The sequence below is a fragment of the Leuciscus leuciscus genome (genome assembly GCF_965113295.1).
Source record: "Leuciscus leuciscus genome assembly, chromosome: 9".
Classification (NCBI taxonomy): domain Eukaryota; kingdom Metazoa; phylum Chordata; class Actinopteri; order Cypriniformes; family Leuciscidae; genus Leuciscus; species Leuciscus leuciscus.
In genome coordinates, this window is record NC_138733.1 from 16,078,943 (window position 1) to 16,097,825 (window position 18,883).

An 18,883-nucleotide genomic window follows, 5' to 3' on the forward strand; every position below is an offset into this window, starting at 1 on the left:
CCTCGATAAGCATGACGTTTGCGTTTGAGATGTGCCATTCCAGAAACTGCTCATGCCAATATGTTCTGGCTTAAGTGTTATTACAGTGATTATAAAGTGTCAGACTCATGATTCAATTGATTCAATTGATAATCTATTTGTGTATGAGTCAAGATTGAACCATTCATCAGATGGGTGGGCAGAGAAACAGAAATAACTGAAAATTATGTAATAATTTACACACCCTCATGTTTTTCCAAACATGTTTTCCAAACTTAATTTCTTCCATGGAACACAAAATAAGATGTTAGGCAGAATGTTCAGGCTGCTTTGTTCCATATGTAATGGATGTAGGCCAGTAAGAGCTGTGCGTGTAAACCTCACTCCCCTAATCTCAAGAGGTGACGCTAGATGCTAGAGTCTGCGGTCTTTAGCATTCTTGTTATCGCGCCCGCCTCCCTTGCCAGAGACCCCGGTTTGAATATCGCTTAGAGTGGGTCAAGTAGGACCGGTTACATTTCGGGCTGTGACCTGGATGAGAGTGAGTTGTAGGGGGCTGATTGTAACGGACATAGACCAGTAAGATCTGTGGGTGTAAACCTCACTCCCCTGGCCTCAAGAGGCGCACTAGAGGCTGCAGTCTTTAGTGTCCTTGTTATTGCACCCGTCTCCCATGTCCGGAGACCCTGGTTCCAATCCCGCTCAGACCGGGTCGAGTAGGACCGGTTACACATAGCCTACAATAAAAATGTTCTCAGTAACACGTTATAATAAATTTCATTAAAATGCCCCTATTATGCTATTTTAAAGTTTCCTAATGTTGTTTTGGAGTCTCCTATAACAGGTTTACATGAATCAAAGGTCAAAAAACGGTTTCATTTTCTCATAGTATACATTTGCACATCTCCACATTTTCAGTGATTCTCAAACGACTCGTCAGATTAATCAATCTCTCTAAATCCCTCCTTTCTGCAAGCTACTCTGCTCTGATTGGCCAGACAGCTCAGTCTGTTGTGTTTGGTCTACCGCATACAGCGCGCGTGTCGAAAACAAAAATGCCCATTGCCATAACAACATCAGCTCTGCTTGTCCATATCAATCCGAGCGCGAGTCCGATGATGAAACATTGGAAGAACTAGTTATTCAACCCGAACCTTCATCACAAGGACAACTCGAGCAGGACATTTCTCAGTGATATGTTAGCGAATCCTGCATTGAACACAGATTTGAGAAGCAGTCGTCAGTAAAATAAAGGGAACACAGCAAAAGTTTATGATTATAATGCTGCTGTATCGTGGTAATTTGGTAAAGATGAATGTTAACCACTGATTCTTCATGTGCTCGTCCTTGGGCAGTGAAAAAAAACGGGCTTTACCTTCGCATTGTAGAGCACAGCTTCTTCTCAACATGATGCTGTCCAGTATCCTCAGGAGTCAGCTGAAGTGTTTGAGGTTCAAGTTTTCCCTGGTGTCTGCGTGCGCAATAAGTGGGCGGGCAATATGCTAATGCTTCGTCTTGACGTCACAACGAAACGGCTTATGACTCGTTTGAAAAACGATTAATTTAATTGACTCAGAGTCGACTCTTAGTTTTGAAAGACAATAACTTTATATACGGTGAACTTTCAGATTTAAAACTTTGCAGGATGTTTTCATTCACTTAGAGTTATGTTACACACTACATGAAAGGTCATTTAAAAAAATTCATAATAGGGCCATTTAAAGTTGGCATGAAACAGACGATGCGATAGTCTTTTCTTCCCTATTGTGACATATCCAAATGAAACGGCTCCTTGAACAAGAAAAATGTAGGCTGGGACTTGATTTTGTCTCGGTGGGGAAATGATTGGATGGTTGTGGTTTATTAGTGGTCGATCTCATGTGACTGACAGGTTGTCCTGCCTTCACGCCAGTAAACGGATCATCAGAGAAGAGATGTTAAGTTAATTAAAGATTATGAGGGCACATGGAATTTTAAAAGTATAATGATGTGCACAGATAAAGCATTTTATAATAAATACTGCAATATTCTGTAAAAAATTATAATTGTCCATTTTGATTTCATAGTGACTTTAAAGAAAAACAACATTGCTACATATAAAACGCCTAAAAGATCATTACTTAGAAAGTCATGACAATTCAAGACAATTTCATGTTTTATCGGCTTTATGTTTTACGCAAAATACTCATTTTATGTTCCAAAAGAAGGCCATTGAGCAACATTTAAAGCGAGTAAATGACAGAATTTTAAATCATGAGTTAACTATTTCTTTAAACATCTTTATAATTTGACAATATGAGATCGTGTTTTATTTGAGAAAAGTACAATCCACAAACTAAGTTATGATTCGTTGCTTTTTATCTTTTTAGTGGTTCCTTTTAGTCCTATATTGACAAACAGCTTCTAAACTACTGGCAACTGGTCTAAAAATACAATTAATCCAACAGTAATTACTAAATGAGTTTAATATAGAGATTATATTCTGAACTACAGTAAAATGACTTGTATATTTGCACCACCCTCATAAATTTGATGCGCCTGAGGCTCTTTACATTTATTATAGTGGCGTAATTCTCATGTCCACATGATGTTTGTTGCTGAGAATGTCTTGTCATATTTGTAGCTGAGTGTGGATAGCGATGTGACAGTATGAAGACTGACTGGCTGTAGTGTTGGACGGGGGAGGAGCTTCTGTTCTCTTTAAGCTTATGTTTTCCCAATAGAAAATTTCCTGTTGTCATACGCACCATAGATACGCGCGCGCGCTCATCTCCATCACGGGGAAGTGCGCGGAGTTGTCAAATTTTACGGAATATTCCCGAAATATCAGATTGTTTGCGTGATAGAGATAGCCTACATTCTGCCATCAAGTGAATGTGTAACCCGTGTATAATTTCAGAAGACAATGTTTTGTGTGTGAGGTAAGTTGAGTCTGTTCTTTGGTTCAGAGGAACACGAGTAATCTTGTTAAACAGAGTCTACGCTGATGTTGACGCAACAATGTAGTATGTCGCTTTTGTAATGTTTATGTCTTTAAATCTCGGAATGTAACGTATTTACAAGTGTGTTTGTCCGACACAAATGTTGTGCGTTTTCTGCTTCTAATGAAAGAAAAAGAAAATGCGCAAAGTGAAGACAAACAGTTCGCGTGCGTGGAGCTAGTTGTAATTTTGCGCGACGTTTTTGCCATGTTTTCAACGATGCTTCAATAATTTTCCGTCACTAGAGTTTGAACTACACTTTGTTTCTTTCGAATTGAGCAGCCAACAGGGTCACCGTGGTATTGTGGATATATAGTATTATTTCTCATTCAAATGCTTTTTTGAAAATGTGTCATGGATGCCATTGATGGAACAGGTTGCTGTGCGTGACTGAGTCAGACATTAAGCGCTCAATGCAACAAAATACGATCTACACTCCTTCACTGGCATTAACCTCTTCCTTCCACCTCAGTGTTGACTTACATTTTACTTACATGTTGACTTCTCATATTATTATCGCTAAGGTTTTGCCAGCTTTGTTTAATGATTTTTTTCCCAACAATCATGTTGTTCACTCTTAACAAATAGCCTAACTGCACTCCAGAAACTCGCAGTTTTTACACCTGGATAAAATGAAATACAAAAAATTAATTTGACATATCCAAATAAATATTTTACAACTCAAAATCCTTGTAGGCTCTAAAAGCTATATCTCGTTTGTGAACAAATAAATCTTTGTGTTGCATCTTTTTAAATAATTCTGTTCATCACAAATCTGTCCAAGTGTGTTCTGTTTTATTGGTACTTTAAAACAAACTATATCGTGTAAAATTAATATTCATTTCAGTAATTTTGGGATTTCATTTTTATGTATCAGTCACCTTGCTGTATGGATATCGGCATGGGTATCGGTCACTGATAAACCTATATTTGTCGACCACTTAAATAATAATTGGTCGACCGTAATAATTAGAAATACACAGAAATGTAAAAATGAACAGTGTGCAAGTATTGTATTTTCTTTTATGATTCTCTTAGAAAACCCATTATTTAAGGAGAAACAGGACTGATAGACCTATTAGGCAGATTGTCTATTTTATCTGCAGCATATAAAAATTTTAATCTTTAAAATATGTGCATCTAAAATGTCACTAAATCTTTATGTCGGAACCACTTGTTGAATGAGCATGGATTGTTTCATTAGGCCATTGACAAGATTAAGCTGGTTGAGTAAACATGGCTCAGGATTAGTTTCCTGTTTTCCACATTTGGTGTGGAAGAAGGGCTGCCATTTTGGGGCTCGAGTTTCTCAGCAGGTGTCTCTCATTCCCATTAATGCTTGCGGAGGTGGAATCAGACTCTGGGAGTATTTCCACACACAGCATCCGAGACCTGCGGCACTGAATCTGTGATGTGCACTAGTGTTGGCAGGTCCAGAGTCACACACTGAGTGATGAGTGCCTGTATGTGAGCGTATGAGGTTGACATAGCAGCCCATTACTGTCATGCCATGAATATGTGTTCCCGCCACTCCACAGGTGGAGAAAATGATTTACTGCGTTTGTAGCAAAATTGCTTGGCGCCCAGTGGAAAATACATCAATTTAAGATTGAGTGGTTGCTTCTTATTTACTTGTAATGTACATGGGGATGGATTTTTTGTGCCTTTTGTGTTTTGATAATAAAATACAAGAAGCACACTTTTATCTTTGAAGAAATAGTTGCAATTCATTGATTTGTGTTCAGTGTAAATAAATGTAATTCCAAACCTGTATGACATTCTTTCCACCATGGAAAACAAAAGAAGATATCTTGTAGCTTTTTTTCCCCATAGCCTATATTTTTGTCTCATACCCGAACCACTGCAGAGTGACTTTCATATTGAGTCATATGAATATCTTTTATATAGATGGGTTTTTTTTAAGCTTGACATCCATCGCCTGGTCATTTTCTGTTTTTTATTGTGTCGTTTTTCAAAATCTTTTCTTTGCTGTTATACAGAAGACTTTGAATGACATTTTCATATTCCTACAACTATATGCTTTATATTTAGAAGCAATGCATTCAGCAAAAAGTAATGAAAATACAGCAAAAAGAGCAGGCCTATGTTCCTTCATTTCCTCTCTCTTTCTGCTCTTCCCACTTCTCTGCTCACTCACTTGTATAAATAGCTGTGATAGTCAGACTCAGCAGTGAGGCCTTTGACTCCATCAGCACTTCATCTTTGCTCTTATATATCAAGCCTTTATTCCTCAACACCTACAGTAGTCATGGGTCACGGCACCAGAAATTAATCTTTTAAAAAACGTTCCGCTTCCCCTCCACAATAGTTCTTAAAGGGGTCCTATTATACTAATTTACAAGTTCATAATTTTGTTTATGGGGTAATATGTTTACATATTTAACTTAAAAAAAAACGTATTTTTCTTACAATTTACATTGTTGCCGCACCTTTTTTCACCTGCTGCTTTGCTTTAGTTTCTGTTTCTTTGTCATTGGTCTACCTATTGGTGTGTTGGAAATGTAACGCCCCTTACCATAACCAGAGAGTATCAGCTCTGAAGTCATCCTGCTGTAAACACTACTGTAATGGTGTCAGTTTGGCAATATCAGTTCGAGTCTGAGTTCAATAAAGTCAAGAAGAACAAGATGAACCCAAACCACCTTCGCATGCACTACTTGTGCAGGATGTTTCACAGTGGTAATTCTTTATTTTATACATTTCTTACATTTTAGATAACGGTGTCATTTATAACATCTGACCTGCATCAAACTGCATGGTTCAGAAAGCAGAAAAAATGGTGAGAACAACAATAGGTTGTGGTTGTGCTGAGGAATAGTGTTAAGAATACATTTTACCACTGTTTCCTCAGTTCGTCCGCCTTAGGCAGGCCAAAAATAGGGGGTTTAGATTCGGGTTGGAAAAATATTGTCTCTTAGACATTGTGACAACTCACTACTAATGCAACTCAACCAGGAATTATTTAAATGAGAAATATTGAGATGTGTACATTCCTGGAAGAAAACTCAAGGCTACAATCGAGGCATTTCGGGGAGTTCAGAAACAGTGCGCACTGATATAGAGAATAACTCCCTTTGGAGTGACTTTGTGCTTTGTAACATTGCAGACCTTTTTCATGCTCAAACAGAAACATTTCACACTAAAGAGTTGAAAGTATAGTTGAAAATAAAAAAGCACAGTAGTCAAATATGCACCAATGACATTCGTTCACAAGATAAGCTAGAACAAATGACATGATGACATCTGAACTGACATCCCAGACAGCAACATAGTATCTGCCCAGATCCGGGTCACATCTGGTAAATGTGGATTCAACGGGTACCAGAAGAGAGCCGGATCTGGGCCGACACTATGTTGCTGTCTGGGATGATTATGATGCCATATTTGATTCGAAAGCTACAATTTACCCAAGAACACTTAGTCACAATGACACTGCCCGCCCTTTTGTGTTAACAAGCCCATAAGCTGTGAAGAAGAGTTTGTGCGGCACCACACGTGGGATCCGAAACTCAGAGATTTCAGTGTGAGAATTGAGTGACAGCCAGATAGAGAGATTGTGTGCCCCGTTTGAAAGGATGGTAGAGACTGTAGATGTTATTGCGATCAGAGTCCCTTGAGAATGGCAGGCGGGCGGTTTTTCATTGATGTAGAGGAAGGCTCAGGGAGACAGCCAGCACAAACTGGGGCAGATGGGTTTTATTAATGCAAACACAGTATAGCAGACTACTGGGCACAAGGACACAGTATAGCAGACTACTGGGCACAAGGACACAGTATAGCAGACTACTGGGCACAAGGACACAGTATAGCAGACTACTGGGCACAAGGGCACAGTCCTTTTGCCACTGTGTGCATTTCAGGAATACTGTCAATTTAATGCAATTAATTAATACAATATTTATTTATTATAAATATTAGATCATAATCATAATAAAAAAATAATTAACATAATAAATAATACAAATATGGCATTAATAATATATTATTAATATAACATTGTTAATTCGATTAAACTCAAATAAAATAAACTCAGTTAAATAAAATTTGTGACCCTGGACCACAAAACCAGTCACAAAGGTCAATTTTATTAAATTGAGATATATACATAATCTGAAAGCTGAATAAATAAGCTTTCCATTAATGTATGGTTTGTTAGGACAGGACAATATTTGCCCGAGATACAACTATTTGAAAATCTGGAATCTGAGGGTGCAAAAAAATCAAAACATTGAGAAAATCTCCTTTAAAATTGTCCATTTATGTTCGCGATTGTGCTGCATTCACTCACAAAAATATATTTTTTATATATATTTACAGTAGGAAATTTACAGAATCTTCATGGAACATGATCTTTACTTAATATCCTAATGATTTTTGGCATAAAAGAAAAATCAATAATTTTGACCAATACAATGTATTGTTGGCTATTGCCACAAATATACCCGTGCGCCTTATGACTGGTTTTGAGATCCAGGATCACATATGTGGTGAAACGCACTGCAGAAGTGGCCACATGATGCTATAAAGCATCAAGCCATCTGTAGCTCTGAAAAACGGTGGGGAACTACCACACCACAGCTGCTGTTTGCACAGACATCAGATGTAATTCTTATTTAACATGATTGGTTTGATATTTGTGGCATACTATTAAGGGTCAGTCCACTGCAAATTATATGAATGTTATAGAGCCCTCAGGCGTGATGCAGCACACAAGACATAAGTAGACCGTCTGCCCTTCAATAAAACATGTTGATGTCTGAAAGGTAGGCTGTAAAAACAGATGCTCTGCACTCAGTAGTTTTTCATGCCTGCCAGCGACTCGAGCACAAGAAATTGGAGGATGCAGATTAAAGCACACTTGGAATCCACAGGGGCTTCTGAGGGCCAAAATTGAAGACTGAATGATTGTGTTACCTGAGAACATGATCGTTGGGTCCAGAACACAACCTTCAGCTGTGTGCTTCAGTCACATTATCAGAAGACAAAGAGTTTTTTCAGCCATGCCTTTACTCCGATCACAATGAAATGTTTGTTGGTGCATGCATGCATCAATCTGACAAAGAAAATTCAGTGCATCAATTATATTATTATAAATTATAGTAATACTCTTTGCACTCATTAATGGATGATTCTTCAATTAGGAATCTTGACAAAACTTCATCTATGTTAAAACATTTATTGCATATCCCTGAATAAAGAACTAATCATGGCCTTGGATCAACCCTAAAGATTTTGGTATAATGTAATGGGAATAAAAAGAAATTCTCTGAGGCAAAAAAGTTGGATAACCTTGGACTTGCAATCACTACACAGGTTAGCTAGCAGTTAATTAACTTTGGCTTTAAAAAAAAAGAGATTCTTATTTAACCTTGATTGAGAGTTGTGTTTAAAGCTATTGTAAAATACTCTATAAACACATACCTGTCACCTCATTACAATAGTAGTACTGCACCAAGCATGCTTTTCATTGCATGTGTGATTCTTAGCAACCTTTCTGCTATTTGCTATCAATAAATTATTACATTTTTGTTGCTGTGTGTTTATTTTATACGAGATCTTGCCAGGTATGCGCAACACGTGGTAACCTTTTTATAAAGGCAGCAAGTCCACGAAGCTGTGGATTGCAGTGATTCTCCGCTTCGCTTCGTGCCTAACAATGCCCTTCAGCTTTTATAAAATCACTGTAATCCACAACTTCTTGGGGCTTATTGATTCATTAGATGTCTGCAAAGCAAAATCATTTATTCAGATTGAACCAAACCATGACCAAATTTAAAGTTTCATAATGTATGTTTTTTTTTTAGTAAAGAATTGTTATTCAGTCGAATCATTGTCAGTTTTACAACTCCAAACTCCAAAAGGTGTTTTTCCTCTAGAATACTGAGGCACCTGGCTGCCCTCTTGTTCTGTGCGATACATCAAGCGTACTGTCAGACAGTGTATTCGCGTATAACAGGTTTCGAGCCTTGTTCTTGGTTTGATTAATAAGGGTCCTCCAGGCTCCAGTAAACGCTTGCTCCGTATGGCCCCCACACTCTCAAGCACAGCTCAAGGGACGCGAGTCTGACAGAAGGGCACATCTGCTGGGTACATACAGCAATTATGTCCATTAAACCAGCATTCAGCCGTGCTAATGTTGTTTTACTATCGTCGAAGAAGCTTCAGTCATCGACTCTTGTAAAGCACCTCTCTGGATTCTTAAATTGTCTTCAAATTAAAATGGACATATGACGCTTTGACACTTTTTTAGTATCACCTCCAAAGCGAGCCGTAACAATACTAAAATGTGACGCGTGAACACTGCAGATCACTGATTGGTCAGAGAGAATCGCCACTACCAGCATCATTGGATTTGCAACACAAGACACTAATCCCACTAGATATAAATAGTTGGCAACAGCCACCCCCAGTATCATTTGTTCACACAAATTTTTTTTAAAACTTTTTTTTTTTTGTCGCGTTTACGATGATGTCACGGCAGTATAGGCGGGGCAACTATAACGATCAGTCTATAATCCCATCCACTTTAAAGCAGTAATAAACTGCAGTGGAAGCCGCGTCGCACCACGCAGTAGAAAAGCGCATATACAGTAGGCCTACTTGTTTCCATGGGACTCAGTTCTAGGGCCTCATTTATAAAGCCGTGCGTACAATGATCCTGAATGTGAATGTACGTCAATTTCTTAAATGTTCCTAAAAACGAATCATAAAATGTCCAAATGCAAAAAAAAAATCATAAGCGCATCCCATTTTATAAATCACAGTTCTTGAATCTTAAATTCAAGCTCCATGTGAACAAGCACCTCAATTTCAACTACATGCTTTTCAGTTGGCATATGCATAAGAACATTTTCATATCATAATTTTTGCCTTTATACATCCAGATGTTCCTAAAATGATGTAATCTGATCATATGTGCTTTTTATTAACGACTAACCAGAAGGTTGTAGGTTCATAACCCACAATGGACATATAATGTATACATTTTGTGCGTGTGCAAGGCACTTGTTCCAGAGGTTGGACTACTTGTTATTCCAAACAAACTGACTTGTGTTGCTCTCGGTTTGTTTTAGGTGCACCCAACGGTCTGTATGATCTCATCATTCACTTTGAGATGACAACGGAGAACTGAAATTCATCCTGGCGCCACCTCAAGGTTTCTATTTCTCTGTCTCCTTTCTCCGCTCCTCTATGGGTTCCCGAAGTCAGGGGTTCTTCCACCACCAAGATCACCATCACCACCACCACCACCATCACCGCAGTTCAGTGGTGCCCACGGCTGTCCCCCGACTGGTGCCCGAGACCAGCAGCCTGTTGGGGGGCATCGCCCAGATCACTCCTTCCCTGTTCCTTGCGCGGGGAAATGTGGCATCCAACCGCAGCCTCCTCCTGTCCAAAGGGATTACATGTGTGGTGAACGCCACCATCGAGCTGCCCAACTTCAACTGGCCGCACATGGAGTATGTGAAAGTGCCACTGGCCGACATGCCTCATTCGCCGATCTCGCTTTATTTTGACAGTGTGGCTGATAAGATCCACAGCGTGGGCCGCAAACGGGGAGCCGTCCTGGTGCACTGCGCGGCTGGGGTGAGCCGCTCCGCCTCACTCTGTTTGGCGTACCTCATGAAGTACCACAGAGTTTCCCTGGCCGAAGCTCACGCCTGGGTCAAGGCCCGGCGACCCGTCATTCGTCCTAATGGAGGGTTCTGGCGACAGCTCATTGAGTACGAGAGGAAACTGTTTGGCAGGAACTCTGTGAAAATGATCCAGACACCATACGGTGTCATTCCTGACGTGTACGAGAGGGACCGCAGGAACTTGGCACCTTTCTGGGGCTTGTGAAGAGGGGTTTGGACTTTGGTTCAAGCATAGAGGACAGGTCCAATAACCCATCTTTGACTCTATTGTCTTCCGGGCTCTTTCCGTACGTCCACGTGTCCCTTCTGCCAGAGTATAAAGCGAGACGGTTGTGCTTATGTCCATTTTCAAGAGGAAGAAGTCACTTTGACTCCATATTTTATGAGGTCAGGAGTGACAATTCATCCTAGAATGCTGAAATGAATCTTGGCAATGGATAACAGGTTTTGGAGCACTTTGGGAACCAAGTGTAGTGCTGAGAATCAGAAATTCAAGACTTACAAAACGTAATATTCTGAGGATGTTGTTTCACTTTTGGCTGTCGTCTTTGTTGAGGCAGCAGTCTGATCTTGATAACTGGTAGCATTTGCAAATAATACATATACATACATATATAAATATATATATATATATATATATATATATATATATAAAAAATATTATATTCCAAGGTGTATTTAAACGTGTGCAGAAAAAAAGTAAACAAAAAAAGATAAACGTTTTGGAAGGTTCAGTGAAGAGTTAGAAAGAAGCTAAAAAGATTAACAACTTTGTAAACTATTTGTGTATATTAAAAGAAAATTTAATGAACATACCATAAACCCTGTGTTGGGATTTGTAACATAATTGCGAATACAAAACAGTTGCATTTTGAAAGGTTGAATAAATATGGCAGTCATAAACAAGTAATATTTTCAATGAATTATATTTTGTCTATTTGGTCTTTTTGCAATTCTACTCAGTTTTGAATTTTTAACTCAAGATGTTTCTTTCAAATGTTTTCTGCAGTGAAGCAGTAATTATAACCGGAGGACATCAGTCACAGAACTCCTAGCAAAGCTTTTACTAATTCATGTTAAAAAGAACAGAATTCATGTAAAAGAGTTCAGATTTAATTAGTGTGATAAAATGAATAAAGGGTGTAAAATTTTAATGCATTCCTCGTGCTTTTTTCAGGATTCGTTTACTGTTTTTTTTACTTGTTCTGTTGAACACTTTTTAATATTTACATCTTTAATGTGTACAAATTACAGCAATGCTACAGTTTTACTTGTTGAGTAAGTAATATATCCCTACTGTATACTGTACATGACTGATTAACTGGCTGTTGTTAAATGGATGGTAGGCTTACACTCTTAAAAGAATCTATGGTACCTAAATTGTTAAATGTATATATATATATATATATATATGTGGCATAACTTCATGTGTAAAGCCACAGATCACTTTTGGTCAAAATGAACCCGAGTGCAAAAGGTTCAAAAAAAAAAAAAAAAAAAAAAAAAAAAAATAGTGTGTATTTTTACAGTCTTAACACACTACCAAAGTTTAATTTTCGTAAAAAACTATGAATTAAAAAAAAAGATTTACCACCTCCGGGTCAAAACGGACCCAAACGCAATACGGTAAACGGAGGCTGTTTACTGAAAGGTTCTTTGGGGAACCCACATTTTTTTCTTCAGTGGCATTTCTGCAAAAAAAATGTGTGTAGGAGCATGGAACAGAATTTCATTTCTCTTCCTGTGTAGTCTGTAGAATGTCTGGATTAACAGAGCAGGACGTCTCATTAAATCTAATCCCTGTTGTTCAGCGAAGACTAGGTGGATAAAGGTTATTAGTCATGTGTGTATAAAGACAAGTACAGAACATCATCCACTCTGTACTTTTGACAGCTAACCCTGTAAAAACAGCATCAAAATGGTGGGAAAAAATAGATTTAAAGAAATCACTCTTCTTTTGTATGCACAGACTGGGACTAAATCTTAATATATTTTTACAATGTTACAAATTTAAAGTCTTTTATCCTTGGAAACTGTTGCCAAGGTAATATTGCTATGAATGGGAGGGAGTCAGTGTGAGGGACGTGTTGTCACTAGATACAGATGAAGAAACACAGACTAATCACTCTAATGTGGGACACAGAAATTTCACATTTGTATTCAATACTAACATTCAAAGATTTTAATTTGCCCTTACTGGCTTCAAGTATTAACAGAAATACAGACATAAAAGGACACACAGGATAATTTTAGCAGAAAAGGCTCATAAATTAAGAAGAATTAATGAGTTGAACTTGATTCATGATACAATGACAATAAAGACCATTAAGACCTCAGTAAAAAAAACTAACAATGACCATCGTGTAACACAAAGCCATTTAATCGTTTTTGTATCCTCGTCAATTCATTAATAGTGCCTCAATGAAAATAAATGAATTCATTATGAAAGTTTAGGGTCATTCTGCTTGAGCTGGAAGAAGAGCTCTTGAATTTCCTTCAAAGTGCCAGAAAAAAAAGGTCCTTTAAAAGCGTCACATCTAAATTCAGAACACTAAATATCAAAACATTTCAGACCAGCTCCCAGGCTTGATGCTTTGGAAAAGATTCTCAGAAACTCACAAGCATTCAAAGACCGTTTCCAGACCCACTACAAAAGTGACTTGTGTTCCAGCACAATAATAACAGAAAATAATGACACATAAAAGAAAATACCAATATCTAAATGTTTCTCTGTTATGTCAGTAATATCTGCTACACGTTTTTGATGCTTTCCAATGTTTTCCCTTTATTGTTTAATGGATTTTATATTACAAGTCTAATATTCATAACAAGCAGAACAGCTCTGCAGTATTTACTTCACATGGTAGAGAAATCAACAGCAAAGAATCAACCAACCAGACACATCTGTACATGACCGAGTCAGATCCAAAAAGGTAAAGACAAAGACACATTTACAATATTTTAAATAAACTATTATTCAGTAGTACATCTTATCTGATCTTCCTACAGACAATGGCAGATCTAGATCTAGTTGCGTCCCAATTTCAAGTGGACGAGAGAGCTGTACCGGTTGAAAGGCAAACAGCGTTAAACAGTTAGTGTGACTCCCATGATCCTTCAGGCAGCGGATCAGGGTTCTAGAGCAGGTCGGGCAGGATGAGACCCGGCGGTTTGGGTTCCACGCAGTTGATCCAGAAGTTAGCGCAGCTGGCGTGGTACTGGTGACCTCCGTACATGAGCTTGAAGTTGTCCGTCTCCGAATTAAAGGCCTGCAGAGGATTTGTGCAAGAAAAGGTAAGAAAAAATATTTTATAAGATAAAGTACGACTTATGATAGGGACAGGTTGGGGTTGATCTACTAGGATTTTGGCCTGGTTTCACAGACAAGGCTTAGATTAAGCCAGGAATAGGCCTCATTTCAATTAGGGCATTTTAGCAGCTTTTATAAACGTGCCTTTGAAAAGAATGGTGTCATTGCCATTGTTTTGTCTCAAGATGCACACCAGTAATGTTTTTAAGATATGCCAGTGCAATTTGCTTTCAGTTAAAACAGTTCAAACATGGATTTTAGTCTGGGACTAGTCTTAAACGCTGTCGGTGAAACCGGGGGATTAAGTTTTTAAAGTGGGTTTAAAAGAATGTTCCAGGTTCAATACAAATTATGCTTTTTTTAATCCAATATATATTGGTATCATGTCGGTTATCTACCCTATTTTTACATTTAGATTAGCATTGCAGTCATCTAACATCTAATTAAAGGTAATCTTTAAAAACACTAAATTAATAACACTAAATGTACTGTATGAAAAATGTATATTCATTTCGAGATTTTCTAAGAATTACATTTAACAGTGTTAATGTTTTGATGTCTAAGGGTAAGTTTACATGACAACGATACACTAAAAACTGAAAAGTTTTGCTTCGCATTTGTTTACACCAATGTCAAAACAATCCGTTCACACAGATCCACGAAAACGACTAAAAACGCTGTATTCTGCTGCCAGGCCAGTAGTTGGCGTCGCAATGTCACTTTGTAGAGAAACACTACGAGCCTATAGACCGAACATGTGATGTGACATGCAACACAGTTTTCACAAATGTGCATTTTTGTAGTTTAAATGGAGACGATAAATGGTATGGTTTTCAAAAACTTGCACTTTGAATCCCATTTTCAAAAGTTAGCGTTTTCAGGCCCCCAAAACGCTGTTGTCGTGAATAAGAAAACATCACTTATCTGTATTGGCCAGAATTTCAATAAACTTGAACATTACACTTATTACTATAAAACTAGTAATATTCATTTACTAACCTTCTCTGATATAATACAATATTTCAACTTCTGTCATGACCATGTAAAGCCACTAAACACTGTGACCAGAAGTTCAGCTCATAAGCAGGGTTATCATCATTACCTAATTAATGATATTATCATTACCCAATTTATTTTAGCCATAAAAGCATAAACTTATTTTATTTCAAGTAATGAAAATGTTTTTATAGATTTATTTTATTTCACTTAATGTTTATTTCAGCTTGTTGCCAATGCAACATTTCTTTTATTCATTTAGTTCATGTACCATTTCTCATATTCATTTAGTTCATGTATTAAAATGAAGTATTAATAACTAAAACTTAAACTATAGACGCATTTACAAAAACAAACAAAAAAACTAATAAAATGACATGCGCAACAAAATTTCTAAAATAAAAATCGAATTAAAAAATATGAAACTATAATAGTATATGAATGATACTAAAATAACACTGTCTGCCCATAATGTACATTTCTGCATGGAAGAATTCATATAAGCAACTTATCAAAATGACCTTGTGGAAACTCAGTCACAGATGCTGCCGATTAGAGCTCAGACTGTATTGAACCCAGAAAATTCCTTCCAACTCGTTTCAACAAGTACTACATTCAACCTGCGTCCCTAAACTACATGTCAGGCCGCACACTGAACTAGTCATATAGTATCTGACTGCAGGGTGGCATATCACCACTCTTCGTGAAAGAGACAAGAGCTCAGCGGTGTACTGACATAATTTGTAGGATCAATAAAGAAAAAGAAGTGCGCAATCCTCCTACATAAGCTCTATATATAGAGAAACGAAACAAGAACCCAGTGAACTTCACTCAATATATCGATGCGAAGCGTGCGAGTGTGCTTTCATTCTGAAAGTCACAGCTGTAGTTGTGCATTTGTGATAAGGCAGTGATGATATGGATGTTATGCAGAATGAAGCTCCCGATGCTGGAAGGAGAAATGACTCATGTTGTGAATCATGCCCTCCCACACTGATACTATGCATGCACGCGCGCGCACACACACACACACACACACAATTTCTTCTAAATTCTCTTGTAAAACAATATTGTCCTGTTTAAAGGATGTTTGTTGAAAAGCGAAATGAAAATCAAGAGGGGGATCTTGATATTTGTCTCGTGTCAATTTGTTTTTACTTGTGTACATTCCCGTTACAGATGTTCTAAAAAAGGACACTTGCGCCTTTATTTCTTGTAATTGCGATTATATCTAGCGAAAAACACTAATAATTGCGACCTTATTTCTTGTAATTGCGACTAGATTACAAATGACACTCAATTGCAACCTTATTTCTCATAATTGCGATTATATCAAGCAAAAGACACTCATAATTGTGACCTTCTCGTAATTGCGACTATATCTTGCAAATTACACTTTCTTTTAATTGCAACTATTTTTCGTTATTGAGAATTAATATCTCACAGTTTGACTTCATATCTCTCAAATTACACCATTTCTAATAATTTCGACTTTCTCGTAATTGCAACTATCTCACAGTGTGACTTTATATCACACAAATGACACTCTCATAATTGCAACTTAAATTTATTGTAATTGCAACTATATATCTCACAGTGTGATTGCATTGCCTTGTTTTAAACCAGTATTATTAAATTATTAAATATAATTTTATAGTATTATTAAATACTATTTCTAGGTCACTAATCAAACATACATGTATATGTATATGTGTGTATATGTATATGTGTGTATATGTATATGTGTGTATATGTATATATATATACATACATACACACACACACACACACAGTATATACATACATACTGCATATATCATTTCTATTATTAAATTTCAACATTAATTTAATCAGTTATCTTTTTATTTTAAACTGAATTATAAAATATTTGTAATAAAAATAAGAATACAAATTACACAAAATACAGTGGGGTCTAGAATTGAGACCACTAGTGAAAATGTTTCCATCACAATGTCTACTGCATTGTAAGATAGTTGGGAATACCAAACTATAGTCAAAGATAAATGATATACTCTGTCTCTCTGATGCACTTGCTCATCTCTGTACTAGGAAAAGAAAAGCAGACAGTGAGAGAGAATGTACGTGTCTGAGTGGACATCTGAACAATGCTGTGTGATGAACGGCTGATCCCGCGGTGTGTATACGTGTGTATGTGTCTGTGTTACACAGAGGGACGGCAGCTGCTGCACAAGCGCACTCTCTCTCCTCTCAGATGAACAGGTGGCTCAGAATCACTGAAAAGGTCATCCTAATTCAACCGACCTTGTTTAGCTGGCGGAAAGGTTAATTACTATCTGATTGCAAACACAGAGTGCATCCTACCTGCATAGATGACAACCCTTCTTACAACAAAGTCTGAAGGACAGTGAGGGACACGTCAGCTTTAACCTACATTAACTAAAGTGAAGCTTTGAGAAAAACAGTGGAATATTTACCCTTAATTTGGAGCGACTGTCTTTTGTCAGTGCCTGCAAGTAGCATAAACAAGTCAGCATCAGCGTTAGTATAGAGCTTTTTTCTTCTCTTTTTGTTTGGTTAATGAGCAAAACTAGAGCACCAGAGCCCACAGTGGAAGAAAGTGTCCCTTTAAAGGCAGAAGCTTGTTATAAATTAGCTACAGTACAAGACAAGAAAGGGCAACTGTGAAACCAATGACATGTAACTAGAGTTCCTAAATATCATCAAAGATAGCTTGTACCATTAATAAGGGTTGTGCCGAGCACCGGAAATGCATATACGACCATTTTCTAAAATGTTTTTAGGGTGTTTTCACACTTGGTTCGATTGCCTGGTCTGAACCGGAGTTTGATAGCTCCCCCTCCCGGATGGTGTTCAGATTATATTATTTGGGTCCGAACCGCGGTGCGTTTGCGTCAAAGCAGCAGCTCTTTACCCCCGTTGCTTGGGCATGACGGCACAGGAGAAGACAGCTAAATTAATAGCGTTGCTCACCTCGCTTATATATATATATATATTTTTTTAAAGCTTCGTTAAGCAACGCCACTTGCCTCTATCTGCTGCGAATGTACTACAAATGCTCTAAAGGCGAGCAGAAATGATACATTCTCTCTGCTTGTAGTACGCCAGTCACGCTCTACAGGAAAGTGAGTGAAACACAAACACACATTCTTATGATTATCAAACGCCATTAATAGCGGTTCACTTTGGTACATTTCGCTGCTGATATGAACGCAATCGTTCTGAGTTCACATGAACCGGTTTGCAGGTTGCGCACCCGAGTTCGGAAGACCGCGTTCACATCCAATTGAACCCAAAAGTGCTAGTGTGAAAGCACCCTTAGGGTGTGTTCACACTTGTAGTTCGGTTCACTTGGTCCGGACCAAAAAAACAAAAACAAAAACATTTAGTCCTGGTCCGATTAGCATTCACATTGGCATTTTTATCACCAAACCAAAGGACACCGAACCTAAAGGCATAGAGATATGTTCACAACCTGATTGGTCGGCTTTTATGATGTACTGCCAATATTTTGAGACGGAACATCCAAAACAATGCTGTGTGCTGGGATATAGCCTATGCGCTCGTCGTATGTGCCTCTACCAAACTATGATCACGGGCAAACTTGCGACTATGGTGAGATGAAAACCGATATTCGTGATCATTCGGCCCTTTTTAGGGTCAAGTCTTCCTGTTTTTGGTTCGTTTACATGTATTTGGTTCTCGTTGCGATCATATATCAGTCGAACCGCACCAGAGTTCGTTTGGAAGTAGACCGAGACCCATCTTTTCAGGGGTCTTGGTCTGATTGTTTGGTGCGCACCAGTGTTCGGATGGCAGTGTTCACACTTATTGAAATGAACCGCACTAACAGAGCAACTGCACCAGGGTTCGTTTTAATCCAACGACACATGCCAAGTGTGAACACACCCTTAAAGAAGTCTCTAATGCCCACCAAAGTTGCATTTATTTGATCAAAA

At 37.9% G+C, this 18,883-nt stretch overlaps 2 protein-coding genes across 4 annotated transcripts in view; one reads left to right on the forward strand and one right to left on the reverse strand.

The window, feature by feature from the left end:
- Positions 1 to 2,649: 2,649 nt before the first annotated feature.
- On the forward strand, positions 2,650 to 11,772 carry dusp14 (dual specificity phosphatase 14). Its single transcript, XM_082181076.1, has 2 exons — positions 2,650 to 2,900; positions 10,055 to 11,772. Exon 2 carries the CDS (start codon positions 10,173 to 10,175, stop codon positions 10,821 to 10,823), a length of 651 nt encoding a protein of 216 aa, XP_082037202.1. The 5' UTR covers positions 2,650 to 2,900; positions 10,055 to 10,172; the 3' UTR covers positions 10,824 to 11,772.
- Positions 11,773 to 12,785: 1,013 nt separating this feature from the next.
- synrg (synergin, gamma) overlaps positions 12,786 to 18,883 on the reverse strand; it is a 47,376-nt gene continuing 41,278 nt past the window's right edge. For 2 of the 3 annotated variants that reach the window (XM_082181012.1, XM_082181009.1), the window contains one exon: positions 12,786 to 13,887. In XM_082181012.1, coding sequence (XP_082037138.1) covers positions 13,756 to 13,887 — 132 coding nt within the window. In that variant the 3' untranslated portion in view covers positions 12,786 to 13,755. Of the gene's footprint in view, positions 13,888 to 17,380; positions 17,414 to 18,883 lie in introns of all 3 variants that reach the window. The other variant, XM_082181008.1, reaches the window with a different exon arrangement.

Excerpts from the sequence above, each read along its gene's own strand:
- dusp14 (XM_082181076.1), top strand. The coding sequence starts at position 10,173 with ATGGGTTCCCGAAGTCAGGGGTTCTTCCACCACCAAGATCACCATCAC.